We start from the raw sequence: 14,857 nt of genomic DNA on the forward strand, positions 1-14,857 counted from the left end.
CCCAAGGGGACAGCATCCTGGAAAGGCCTGCAATGCTAAAAGCACTGCTCATCTCTAGGTCACTGATGTGCAAGTTGGCCTCTTTGGGGGACCAAGTGCCTTGCACTGTTTTCCCCAGAAAATGCCCTCCCCCCCAAATGGGAAGCATCCATGGTCACTATGGCCTTGGGCTGAGGGGAAATAAATGGATGGCCTTTTAGAACCTGATCTGATCGAATCCACCACCTGACATTTCTCTTGCATGTCTGAGTGATTCGTATCTGATAAGACATGGGTTGGTAAAATACTGACCATTGTGTGGTTAGCATCCACTGAAGTATTCTCATGTAAAATCTGTCCAAAGGTACTAATGTCATCACCCCTGCCAATTCCAAAGGTACTAATGTTATCACCCCTGCCAATGATCCCAGAGCTTGAAGGACCAGGCATGCTGAAATATGATATAGTTATCCCCCTTTGGGGAAAAAACATGTACCTGTGAATTACCACATAGGTGGCAGTACACTAAACACAGAAAGTGTGATAAGAGACTTAGGGACACGTGGACAGTGGTCTCGCCTTCAATAACCACATCATCACAACAGTCAGGAAACCCTTCTATGTGGCACACCTCATCACTAAGGGCTTATCATCCAGAAAAAAGGAGGTCATTGTCCCACTGTACTCATCCCTTATTAGACCCATTATAGAATACAATGCCCTATTTGGTATGTACCTCTCAAGACATCTGCAACAACTGGAAAGGCCACAGAAACACCTCACTAAAAGAATCACAGGCTTAAAGCAGATGCCCTATGCTGACAGCCTTAAACTCCAGCTATACTCTTGTCGCATATAGTCTACTTTGTCTCTGCTTAACATACAAGGCCATGTCAAACCCAGAGCTGTTGGACATGCTACACTTAAAGAAATCAGAATCCCTCACAGCCACACGATCCAGGGATCTAAATCATATCACAATAAACAAAACACGCTGAAGCTATAGGTTCCTGACCCAGAGACTCCCCAGACTCTGGAATAGACTGCCCATACATGTCAAGCAGAGCGCCTCCTTGGCCCTCTTCAAAAGGAACCTTGACGATTGGATGGGAGAAAGGAAATTCACCCCAGGGATCACGTCAGTCACCCTGCTGGACAGGGGTCTAGGGAAGTAAATAGTGTGGGAAGAAATAGCCAGGGAATTGTTATGGCTAGGCTTGTATAGGCCCTAGGGCAGATAGCCTAGTACCAACCTATGAACCTACATCTTATTACTGCAGATTAACTTTCTGACTTGTAATCTTATGGTCTGAACCCTTGAAGGCAGTAGTGAAGCTATGTTTGACTTTGTGTTGAGAATTGTTCCTATGAATTCCTAGGAGTCTGAGTTGGTTCTAGCTGGGACTTCAGTTTACAGTTATCCAAGAAGAGAACAAGTCTGGAGTACCTGGTCTCTTGCCCTTATCAACTGATGCCTGGTCGAAGAGGAAATGAACCAGTCGTCTAGACATGGAAACACCCGGAATCCTTGCAGTCTCAAGTGAGCTGCTACTACTGCCATGTACTTGGTAAACACCCTAGGTGCTGTGGTGAGACCAAAGGGCAGATTTCTGAATTGGTAGTGACAGTCTCCCAGCCGGAAGCATAAATACCTTCTGGATCGTCTGTTCATCTTTATATGACAGTACACACCCCTGAAGGTATATTGAGCACATCCACTTATCCTTGCTCAAAAAAGGAAGAATGGGCTGAACAGTGACCAGCCAAAACTTGGTTCGGAGAACTGACTTGTTAAAGATGCTGAGATATAAAATTAGTCTCCAGTCCCGTTTTCTTTGGCACTAAAAAGACCTGACGTCAGGGAAGGGGCGACAGCAGCCGACGCAGGACCCAGGACTTTGGAATTCAGGCCGACTGAGGGCAACCTGCCGGCAGGATTACCCAAATGTAATGACTGCAACAGTGAAATACGAAGAACATCCTTAAGTTCCGGATTCTATCTGGTCTGGAGGATTTCTTGGATGACGGTTTTCTAGTAGCTTTTGAATCTGAATTGCTGTTTGTTCCCTCTGACTGGGTAGAACATTGGGGATTCTTCTCAAGTTTGGAGAAGGAAGGGAAAAGGGAATTATTATAACCTCTGGAAATAATCCTCAGCCCCCAAGTATTTTTTTAAGTCCAGCTAGGCTCTCTGGTGCAGGGGATAAACTTCCCTGAATGCCCCCAGAGGTGGGCAATCAGGCCTCCTTTCAGGAGCGCATATAGGGTCTTTCAAAGGATTACCTGAACCCCTGGTTTTGCGAGCCACCTCTGCACAGTGGTCATCGTCATCCATTAAAGTTCTCTCCTCTGCCTCTGGGGGAATCTCCTCTATGTGTCTTGAACAGACCCTGAAACTTCTTGAACCACATCTTCTGACCACCTCAAAATTCCTGGAAAAGGATCTTTCAGAGGTTGAAAAACATATGCCCAGGACAGACATGGTCTTTCAATCCTTTTCACACCTGGATAGTGTTTTTTTACCCCGAGGCCAAACAAAGGTGTGCCATCAAAGGGAGCACTGACAAACGAATACTTGAAGGGCTCCGCAAAATCACACAAGTGCAGCCAGGCATGCCTCCTAAAGGAAATGCCTGAACCTGCTGCCCTTGAGGTTCCTTCTGCTACATGCGAAACCAACCTTGTGGAAGAACTGGAAATGTACAGCAAGGTAGCCAATTGAAGTGACAGATGATTGAATTTCATCAGAAATGGCTCCTGAGAGGGTATCTGACAACTCCTTAATCAAATCCCTGTGAAGACTTGTAAAATGTGTCAAATAATTCAGTGACCTTAAGGTAACATCACTCATGCATAGACATGCTTCCCAAATTTGTCCACTGCCAGAAACTCCATGTTGGGGGGATGGACAGTGGAAATCTACTTGGTAAGTCCCTTTTTGGTGGCCGCAGCTATCACCATGGCAGCCAATGAGCACCCCTTTTACCCAAAACTGCTCATCAATCAGTAATGCTATAACCTTATCTGGTCTCAGAGATATAGGCTCAATGGTGTCAGGTTCCTTACACGCCTACTGAGAGATCAACTCAATGAGCTCATCGGGGGATGGAGTCACCCACCAGGAGGTAGACGGGCCAATACCGAAGGTCTCCAGGAATACGGACTCCTCAGACGAAGGGTTGCTGGGTGTCCAGCCACCTCTCTGCTTAAGGATTTCTAGGATTATCCAAATGAGACATCTTCATGAGGTGACCATGGGGACCCCTCACTGAAATCCGTATCTCCTGTGATGGACTCCTCTGGTGAGTCCAGGTGCTTCCTCTTGCACACTGCCTTCTTAGGAACCTCCTCCGGATGTTTTGGAGAGGTATCAGAAGAATAAATCAAGATTCCCTGTGGGGAAGCCTGGGGTCTTGGTACTGGCTGTCCCTGTGGAAAAGCTTGCTGGGACTCTGAATGCTGAGACGTAAGTGTTGAAGACTTAAGATCCAAGGGAGGTGGATCCATCCCTTCTGTTGAGGTAGAGAAAACTCTCTTCACAATCTCAAAGGCAGATAGCTCCGGAGAATGGGAAGATCTCAGATCTGAAAAAGCAAGCTTTTGGACCCCAGCTTGCTCCTGCTCAGAGGGCAAAATCCCAGAGGTGGAAGCCGGAGCAGAGCTATCCAGTGCAGAGACTTCCAAGGCAGAGAGACAGCTCTGAAAGAATCAGAGTCAACTACAACACCTCAGGTCTGACAGAGAAGCTTTGGTTCCACAAGCTCTCCGATTCTGATGGGATCGGAGCACGCAGAGTAAGCCTGATATCCGCAGATAAGACAATCCTTGGTTCCGAGCCAGATGGATCTGAATGACTAGGATCCCAGGACTCTGAGACCAATGAGGGAGTAAGAGGAGGAACTTGTAGTGGGGGGGTATAGCACTGGAATGGACCTCCTGATCCAGAGTGGTAGGAGCCGAAGGGACCCTGCACATACACAATTTTTTCTCCCCACTCTCTTCACATCTTCTGCTGTAAGACTCCTGGGAGAACAAGCAGACAAGACTGAAGGGGACCTGGGTCTATCCAAAAAAGGTGAAGGTATCCTACAGGGCACTGTATCCATTGAAGGTGAATACCTGGTCCTTGGCATTACAATAAAAGTAGAACTAGCTACAGCCAGATCCAATGAGGATTCTCTCTGGTCCGGATCAGACAATTTTGGCTTTTTTGGATCAGAGGTTGAAGTCAAATCTCTTCTCAACCTGTATCTAGAAGACCCCGAAAACAAAGAGGAAGGCTTTAGAGACCTTGATTTTGGCTGGTTTGACTTCAGTTTGAGAGATTTTTCATCAGATATAGCCTCACCAAATGAACAGGGTAAGAGTCCTTTCAGAATCAATTTATTTTTGTGCTCTACCAGAGTCATCCTGCAAATGAAGGGGCCCTAAGCAATAAACACAACGTGGGCATCCGATAACAGAAGCTTATGCCTACACTTTTAATACAATTTTTAAAGCCCACAGGCCCTTTTTCCATCATATTTTAAAAATAATACACTGACGGGAAGAAAAATTCTGTTGGTATTAAATTTAAAGGTTTTTTTTTTTTTTGGAAGCCAGGACAGATCAGGAGAAAGAAAAGGAAGATAAGACCTACCATTAAAGTAGGAAGAGGCAGATAACACACAGAATAAAAATACTAACGACAGTATTTAAGAAATATGTGAAATAATGTAAAGGTCAGGGAAAAGGTAATCGTAAATAAAGCTGAAGGAAAATAGAAATTTTTAACTTGCCTTTGAAAATGCTCAAGAGTAACTGGCAGAACATGTCTTTCACTGAAAGTGGAAAATAATATCTGAGGTACTTGGGGTTGGTGCATTATGGTTAAGGGCAAAGCTCGAGTGCGTTTGGTTGCCACGAGTTTTAGCAATGGCTGAATCCATTCAGATGGATCGGATCAGAACCCATCGGTTGAGGACAGAATGAAAATTGACATCAGATCTCTCACTTTAGCAAACGTGCCTATATTCATCAACATTACATACTTATTAAATTTCATATTTCACTTTACTGTACACATGAACACCTCAAACTATTCAATCCAATATGCCCTTCACTATTTTAGTTTTGCACCATTTTCAGATCCACCAAGCCCCCCCCCCCCCCCCAAGTAATTTTCCTTGTCACTTTCAGTTAAGCCTCCTTTCTTAGAAACAGTTACCTATCCTGTGCCAACAACAAATGTTGCTACGCAACCATCTAGGCAAAAGGAGGGCTGATCCCAGTTTAAGAGAATGGGAAAATTATCTAAGAACAACAAAACCCTTTCTTTGTATTTAAGGCAAGGTACAAATATTTTATACAAATATTAGCTACTGGCACTTCTTACCAATGTTCTACCAAGTGCTCCAGGATTAAAACAAAATCACACCACAGCACACCAGCTGATCTCAAAAACATTACATGAAACTACTTCAACACCTGCTTTAAGTGAGTCATGTTACAACCTGCTAGCAGCAGCAAAGATTGTTAACAAGACAAAATGTGCTTCTCGTAACATTCATGACAATCACATCTCAATGCGTATTATGGGAAGAGTTTATAACTCGTATATTGCAATTGGTTTAAATGTTAACAAGCACAGCATATTACCTTATTTTTTTGTACAAGATGAAAATCTTTTCCATATATTAAAAGGGCATGCTCAAAGTTACGACATTCTTCTTCTGTCCAAGTACTTATTTCACCTGCAGGAAGAGTGTGGGGGGGGGGGGACAACGGTTACATGTACAGACCATTTTTAAATAAAATGCTGTTCCACCTTTGAAAAATCAGCCTTACCTTTGTGAACTCTCTCACTCTGGCAATACCTTTCAAGTGCTTCTTTGCAGTTATAATTAGCCTTCATAAGTTCATAGAGTGCCTGAAAAAAAAATGCAACAAACTATAATTCCAGGGATGGTAGCCTGACACACATGCAAAAGAGAGAAAAATCCATCACCTCCTTTTCTACTGCTACCAAGCAGGAAATACCACCATGAAAAACTGTAGTGTCTCCTTTGAAGCATTTAGTTACCTCTCTCATCTGTCTATCTAATAAACTCAATATTCCAAATTAATACATACGAACACCCACTAGAATGATTACTTCTTTAATCTGTGCAGTATTGTATAGCCAAAAGAAAAAACATCTGCATCAATTAATCAAAAAGCACAGCTTTGTGAGTATATGTAACACACTTAGATGAAGTTAAACTCAAGACAGTTGAGCCATTACTAAATCTCAAGTTTTTACAGTAGGCAGCTAGTGTTAGCATGATTAGTCAATAATTGAAGCACAGTTTATCTAAGTGATCAACTCATCTATAATAGGTTATGTTCGAGTATCACAACTGCAGTACAGTTCCTTATTTAAGGAGAACTACTGAAGGCATGTCAGAGTTTCACAACATTCAAAGACAACCCCCTGCACAACTTGCTCCTCGGCCCCAGACACTGCTCTGATATATGGCTTCAAAGGAGAAGCCGCTTACATTTTTTTTTTTTTGAAAAGCATCTGAAAGTACCCTGTGGCTGGATGCTCTAAGGCCTAGAACTACAGCTTATATACACAGTCCACGAGGACCTAAGGCTCAACTCTTCCCTAAACACCCACAAAACACAATAGGTGACAGAGGAACATGCAAGTTACTACCAGCAGTACTGTCAAAGATCTCAAAACACAAACGGCAAAAATTTAAAAAAGGCTACAGCACAAGACTGCTTGTTTCCAAAATTCTTATTGGGAACAGGCAGTGCAGCCCAGGTGTCGGGAACCTGTACTACAGCAGTCAGACAAACCTCTACTGTTGTGGGATTTTCTCATGTAACTATAGTGTCTCTCTCTCTCTGCTACAATATAAATAAGCAAATAAACGTGCAAACTGCTACCCAAAGGTAGTCACCAAGAAGACCAAACGTAATCAGGAAAAAACAGCAAGATGAGACCACCGCGGCTCTAAAATCCAGTATAAATTTATTCACAGAAGTAAAACAGGATAAGCGCTTTCAAGTGAACAACTCGCGCTTCATCAGATCTTACAAAAGAACAAACACAGTTTAAATACCAAAGTATCACCTCAATTAATTAAAATAACTCCCAGCAATTAATCAATTTAGATGAAACCAATTAAAACAAATTAAAAAGCTGAAAAGCTTTAAAGTGCAAGGCATAAGAATTGTCAAACAGAAACCAGTTTCCTTCTTAACTTAAACTCATTTGTTCACTTAGTTATTTCAAGGACCGTGCCTCCAGTGCAGGTTTTATGCTGACACAATTATTAAGCCCAGGATGAATATGGGCACGTAATCTCAGAATCCACTTCAACTCTATGGACTCCAGATGATTATTTAAGTTGCCCCTCTCTTGTTCTTATGTACAAGCTGTAAGACCATAAAGCTAAAACTATGTAAATTGAAAACAGTAACATGCTTTGCTAGAGCATTCTGAAGGTGCATGTTCTTAATATCGTAGAGATGGTTATACATCCTATCCTTCAACCTCCTAGAGGTCTTACAACATAGAAGCAATCACAGCACGTACAGCTAAGCAAGGTACACTAAATTGTTACTGTCGCAGGTGGCATTAAACCTGGGAAAGAACTTAAAATCCAGAACAGGGTTAATGAAAAACTGTGTTATGGATATCGCACTACACATGTTGCAGTGTCCACAAGGGAAGGTACCAAGTCTTGAATCCCTCACACTCATAACATCACCCCCATGAATGACTTTGTCATTACACAAGTCTTTTCAAATTTAAGCTATTTCTATAAACAAAATATGGTCTATCCCCAACTACACCAGCTGTGATAGGGTCCACAGTAAGAACATGCCAGTTACGTTTGACAATGTCCGTCACAACCGCATTGTCATTGATATATGTCGTCGTAAAGCAAAGCCTATTTCACTTGTAACATTTACCCATACCACATCCTGATAGTCAAATTATCAAAAACCTCATTCTTAGCTCTGTCTAGTATGGACTTACTATAGCCCCTGTCATTAAACAAGCTGTCTAAAAGATCCATTTGAACTTTCAAATCATTAAGGTCCTTACATATTCTTTTAACCCTATGATATTCCCCTTTAACTATGTTTGAAAAATCAAACCTAGGACGCATACTACCAAACTCCAGAAGAACCAAACTCCAGAAGACTAGTCTTCCAACAAGGCTTGCAACAGAGGCTAGTAGATATCATGCCAAAATCATTCTTACGCAGAGTGACCTCTAAAAAGTCCACACTAACCAAGGAAGATGTCATTGTAAATTTCAGAAAATCAGTTGTCGATTCTAAGTAGTGGATAAACTCACATAGATCAGAATATTTCCCATCCCAAAACAGGAGAACATCATCCACAAAGCGCCTATATAGGTGAACATGTGAGTAATAAATGCTATCAAACAAAAACGTCTTCTCCCAACAATAGACAACTAAATTAACGTAAGAATTTGCACATGGGGTGCCCATGGCGACACCCCATTACTGCAAATAAAGTTGGCCATCAAACATAAAAACATTGTTAGACAAGACCATATATCCAAAGTACATAGCAATATCACATCATTATTCGCCATAATGTCCATATCATTTAGCATCTCCTAACAGAAAGTGCATAAGTCGAGTTCATCCCCTATGAGGCCTATTGTTGCATGTGGTAGATGGGTGACAAACTATGTTGGTCTATATAGAGAAAAAAATGGGACCTATAGTAAAAGGAATCCCAACCATCTTGAAGGATACCATTCAGTTGTTGAATGATATAGACATACACACTAGAGAAACTTTGCCACCTGGATGTATATTAGCAACAGTGGATGCAAAAAATGTATTTACATCCATACCGAAGGAGTATGGTTTAGAAGCTATTAGGGAAATGCTAAATGATATAGACATTATGGCGAATAATGATGTGATATTGCTATGTACTTGGTTGGATATGGTTTTGTCTAACAATGTTTATGTTTGATGGCCAACTTTATTTGCAGCAATGGGGTGTCGCCATGGGCACCCCATGCGTAAATTCTTACTCTAATTTACTTGTTTGGGAGAAGAAGTTTTTGTATGATAGCATCTATTACTCACATGTTTGCCTATATAGGCACTTTGTGGATGATATTGTCCTGTTTTGGGATGGTAAGTATTGTGATCTATGTGAGTTTATCCACTACTTAGAATCGACAACTGATTTTCTGAAACTTACAATGACATCTTCCTTGTCTACTGTAGACTTTTTAGATGTCACTCTGCATAAGAATGATTTTGGCAGGATATCTACTAGCCTCTATCGCAAGCGTTGTTAGAAGAATAGTCTTCTGGAGTTTGGTAGCATGCATCCTAGGTTTGTTTTTTCAAACATAGTTAAAGGGCAATATCATAGGGTTAAAAGAATATGTAAGGACCTTAATGATTTGAAAGTTCAAGTGGATCTTTTAGATCGCTTGTTTAATGACAGGGGCTATACACAGTAAGTCCATACTAGACAGAGCTAAGAATGAGGTTTTTGATAATTTGAGACTATTAGGATGTGGTATGGGTAAACGTTACAAGGGAAATAGGCTTTGCAATGACCTATATCAGTGACAATGGGGTTGTGACGGACATTGTCAAACGTAACTGGCATGTTCTTACTGTGGACCCTATCACAGCTGGTATAGTTGGGGATAGACCATATTTTGTCTATAGAAATAGCTTAAATTTGAAAAGACTTTTGTGTAATGACAAAATCAATCATGGGGGTGATGTTATGATTGTGAGGGATTCAAGACTTGGTACCTTCCCTTGTGGACACTGCAACATGTGTAGTGCGATATCCATAACAGTTTTTCAATCACCCTCTTCTGGACTTCTTTCCCAGGTTTAATGCCACCTGCAACAGTAACAATTTAGTGTACCTTGCTAGCTGTAAGTGCTGTGACTGCTTCTATGTTGGTAAGACCTCTAGGAGGTTGAAGGATAGGATATATAATCATCTCTATGATATTAAAAACATGCACCTTCAGAATGCTCTAGCAAAGCATGTTGCTGTTTTCAATTTACATAGTTTTAGCTTTATGGTCTTATAGCTTGTACATAAAAACAAGAGAGGGGGCAACTTAATCATTTGAAGTCCATAGAGTTGAAGTGGATTCTGAGATTACGTGACCATATTCATTTGGGCTTAATAATTGTGTCAGCATAAAACCTGCACTGGAGGAACGGTCCTTGAAATAACCAAGTGAACAAGTGAGTTTGTTATTAAGTTAAGAAGGAAACTGGTTTCTGTTTGACAATTCTTATGCTTTGCACTTTAAAACTTTTCAGCTTTTTAATTTGTTTTAATTGGTTTAATCTAAATTGATTAATTGCTAGGAGTTATTTTAATTAATTGAGGTGATACTTTGGTATTTAAACTGTGTCGTTTGTTCTTTTGTAAGATCTGATGAAGCGCGAGTTGTTCACGTGAAAGTGCTTATCCTGTTTTACTTCTGTGAATAAATTTATACTACAATATAAATATTTATCCATGGAATGAGTACTGAAGTGGTACTGTGTTTTGTACTGTGGAACTGCCACAGGGAGATCAAGCCTGGCGGGAAGGTAAAGTAAAACTTGCTCTGCTCTTGGGTTTGAAATGCAACTTGTTTAAAGTAGTATGACAGAAACCCTTGCTGCTGACTCACAAAAGCCTTGAGCAGTCAATTCTTAAAGAATGTAGCTACAGTAGGCTGTTGCCCTCAGTAAAATAAATCAAAAGGACTTCTTGCTGAAATCTTAAAAGAAAACAATACAAGTAACCAGCTCCCTTTCCCTTGTATGCTCTGTACTCCCCTTTCTGCTTGGAGATGGTTTACCAGCTTTGCCTAGTACTAAGACAAAACAGATGGTCCATCTGCTTGTTACCCTTTACTCTGGGAATAACAGAGCTGCCTGGGGCTATTAAACAAATGCAAGAGCAACAGGCTCTTAGCTGAGAGTCACTTTAAAAAGAAGCAAATGGATAACTTTGTTTTGGGTTTAGTCCCAAGGCATCTCCTATCCTTATGGAAGACTAAGACTCTACACACAACTGCTTCCAGTTCTGACAACCCTCTGGCACATGTCACTACTGCTAAAAAAAGTGCATTAAAGACATGAATTTTAATACCCGATGTGCTTGATACAAATGGCGGCAATATAAATTACAAATGTTCAAATCTCATGACAGAGTACTAGCTTTCTAGGAACACCTCTGCATAAACTGTATGACCAAACAGCACATAAAGCAGGGTCCAAGGGGTAACCTGACAGAACAATAAGGCAAGCCATCTCACTTGAAGTTCTATCAAACAGTGCACAACTACAAATTTCCAATGTCCAGTCTTCTAGTATCCTACAAAATGCCATTTATGTCCTCTGAAAACCTATCCTTAAAAGCTCACTTAAAGTTTACAAGCAACTGAAGCTACAACTACCCTACATTTACAGCAACTATTCATACCACAACAAAAGTCTGACTAATGTTCCTTAAGATCATCAATGGAGTTAGAGCTTTTCTATGCCTTTGCCATCACTGCTTTACAGCAGTAATTCATATGAATCAAAATACCAGGAGTATTTCAACAACTCATAATTAAATGTGGAAAACTGTGAACACAGTATTTTAAATGTTGAAGTCCAGTGTTTAACAATTTACATCAGCATTACACAAGACTGATGTCATTTCATATCTAGCAAGTTATTTACTTAAATGAATCATGTACGTGACTTAAAATGAAATTTTAAATGCCATCACAAACACAGTAACAAAGTATCTGTTTAAACATTAGTTGCAGTTCTAAAATACATCAGTGGCAGAGCCACTGCCTGCTCATACTGCCAACCTTTCCAATACCGTGACTTAGTTTTACTATGCTTCTCATCTTGTAAATCCCTTCTTTCAGTACTCCCTATCTAGTCTCCTCCTTCATCAGCACCTCTGTCTACTGAAACAATGTCTTCACCAGCTCCCTTTCCCTTGTATGCTCTGCACCCCTTCTCCAAACTCATATTACAACGCTTATAGCATACAATATACATCATATACACATAAACGTGTGCCTGTACAGATGCATACACACACATACAAACAATTTTTATGTTGGGGTGGACATAATGTTTAAGGTGTTTACCACACAGGCACAAGGTAAAGGGGTTGATTCGCACCTCTGAAAGGGACTCTGACTAGACTTAAAATGGCTTACAAGGGTAGTTAAACTAGTGCGTCTCTTGAACCTATGACTTATTGAAGAACTTTAAAGTTTTGCAGTGTCAGCATTTCTGATTTGGTGGTTAAATTGCTGTCTTGTTACAATGCAGATACCAGCAGAATTAAAATCCCTTCCACCACAGAAGAAACAAGACTGCATACAGCCCTATAGAAAAAGGAGAAAAACAAGCAATCACCCTACCAAAAAAAAAAAAAAAAAAATAAATATATATATATATATATATATATATATATATATATATATATAAACAAAAAGGACCATTAGTTTCCTATCTAAAGTTCACAATTTTTGTCAATAGGTCTACAGTACACTTAGAGAAAATTCATGGTGGCCATGAGTGAAAGTGGCTGCCTCATTGCCACAGGTTTCCTGTTTTCATCCTGTCAACTGCCACAAGTAGAAATCCCTGACCTAGCTTAATTTTAGACTGTCTTATACCCCCCCCCCTCCACGCCCCTGCAATTTGTGGCTTCTATTCATTTACAAACAAGCATTTCTGCCTTATTTTCCCATAGCAGTGCCCCAGCTTAACTTTTCCTCTCATGTAATACAATTAGCAAAATCTCCAATGTAAAAAAAACAAAACAAAAAGGGAGACTTTATAAATAAATGCTCAGAATCTTCACACAAAGTTGACAGGACAAACTAAAAAATAAACCACATTTACACACAACAGTATTGACAAACCAGACACTAGTTCTCTGCCAGCTTACATGCCCCAACTTACTTTTCTAATAGCTTTTTTTCTGAGGCCTCAACTCCCGGCCTTAGTTAAACTTGCTCTACTGCCCTACCTTATTTCCATCCCTCTTTACTCTAAAACGTTAACCACACCCAGCTCTTACATTCCTCTACCATTTACAACATAACCTATCCGTCTCAGTTCCTCCACCTTAACCTCCCTAACTGGTGGTCTTCCACGTACACCTCCCTCCTTTCTCATTCCTCTAAACCCAACTTACTATTAAATCACTGATAAGTAAATTCATGCTGCTACAGCTATCTTTATACTCACTATCTTTCTATTACCTCCTCTTCACAACAATCCCCATTCATACACTCAACATAAAGTTTAATTTTTGCCTATACTTCAACTACACCTCAGCCCTATTGTTTCACTCGTACCAAATCTTCTCCCCTCTCATTATCTTGACTCATAATTACCCTATACAAGTCTCTTGCACATGAATTCCACCTACTACAAAAACTACTCTCCATTCTCGACATCCCTGACATACACAAAATTATCCTTCACTTATGTTCTCACACTATTCCATTTTACAAATTATCACATTCCCCTTAACTAAAACCACTACACTAACTTCCACCAAAAACACCAGACTCTATACTACCCCATATTTTACAATGTCATCTAACTTCTCTAATGCTACCTTTATAGACTTTCTGCCATTATATTTGTGAATTCCAGTGTGTTTAAAATACTTCCAAGAGTTTCACACAAACAAAAAAATCAACTAACAATGCACCAGTCTCTTGTAACATTCTAGGGTGACATCGATCCCACACCCAGGTTCTGCTAAAACTTGGCCAAACATGACTAACTTCTTCCAAGCTACAGTCTTATCTGCTACTGTGAAAAAAAAACAAACATCTGAACTAACCCTTTATACTCAATATGAAGGGCTTCCAAAACAAATTGTCTGAAGTTTATTCATGATTTATCTACATTCCCTGATGTCCTTATTTCAACATAAACCTGGTTAAAAATAAATACAGACCAAATGACAGCACTGTGGATTCAGCTTGAAAGAACATGCCTGCGCCAAAGAATGTGGCAGCTTTAGGATGTGGTCAAACCAAAGGCCTTGGTAGAATGAGACTCCAAGAAGTGGGGGCTACAAAGGTACATAAAATCTAATGCACTTAAGCCTAGGGTGGCCTTTGGACTCCAAAAGACTGTTGTCTGCCTCCCAAAATTTACTCTCTTAGAAGTGCTTCCTCTAACACTACATTTTTCAACAGAAAGTAAAAGGTGGATCTAGCTGATAGCATGGTGGACCAACAGGAATGTGACAACTGAGCACAACAGTCCTAGAGAGATTTCTATATGCTTTACTGTCCTCTGGTTAAACCTGGTACAAAGGGACAATTCAGCACAAAATCCATAGTTAATGTGAAAATCTTTACTGGGGGTTTTGCTTCTGGCCAATCAGCACAACTGTAAATTTTTCTTCAAAAACTAACAAGCTAGTGTAACAAAAACAGCAGAAAATAAGACATTTTCCCCAATGGGGTAACAGTGCACCAAAATAGTGATGATGCAGCAATGCATGTTTATTTCAATCCTGAGTGACATTAGAAAGTGGAAATTCTCTCTCAAACCATACGTCTTAAAGAAACAAGGACATCCATCACAATCTAAAACAAAACTGTTAAGCATCTTATAAAGGTCACTAGCGTCATACTCCAGTGATACGCATTTTGCTGCCAGGCTACCATATTCAGTGCATATAATTTGTTTTACTCCAGACAAGAGGGAGTAAAATGCATTTCACATTTTCTTACACCTCTACAGTATACAACACATTGCAGTCTAAACCAAAGTACAATTTTTTTTTTTTTTTTTTTTTTTTAAATAATGAAAAGTGAGACACCTACATTAA

The 14,857-nt window shown here is 40.2% G+C and overlaps 1 protein-coding gene across 3 annotated transcripts in view; it reads right to left on the reverse strand.

Moving 5' to 3' along the window:
• Window positions 1-14,857, reverse strand: part of MIER3 (MIER family member 3) — an 874,587-nt gene that overhangs the window by 446,370 nt on the left and 413,360 nt on the right. For all 3 annotated transcript variants that reach the window (XM_044063799.1, XM_044063797.1, XM_044063798.1), the window contains 2 exons: window positions 5,806-5,887; window positions 5,617-5,711 (listed from right to left, as the gene is read on the reverse strand). In XM_044063799.1, coding sequence (XP_043919734.1) covers window positions 5,617-5,711; window positions 5,806-5,887 — 177 coding nt within the window. The remainder of the gene's footprint in view (window positions 1-5,616; window positions 5,712-5,805; window positions 5,888-14,857) is intronic.

Source organism: Protopterus annectens, chromosome 2.part2 (genome assembly GCF_019279795.1).
Source record: "Protopterus annectens isolate FY-2018-M chromosome 2.part2, PAN1.0, whole genome shotgun sequence".
Taxonomy (NCBI): domain Eukaryota; kingdom Metazoa; phylum Chordata; order Ceratodontiformes; family Protopteridae; genus Protopterus; species Protopterus annectens.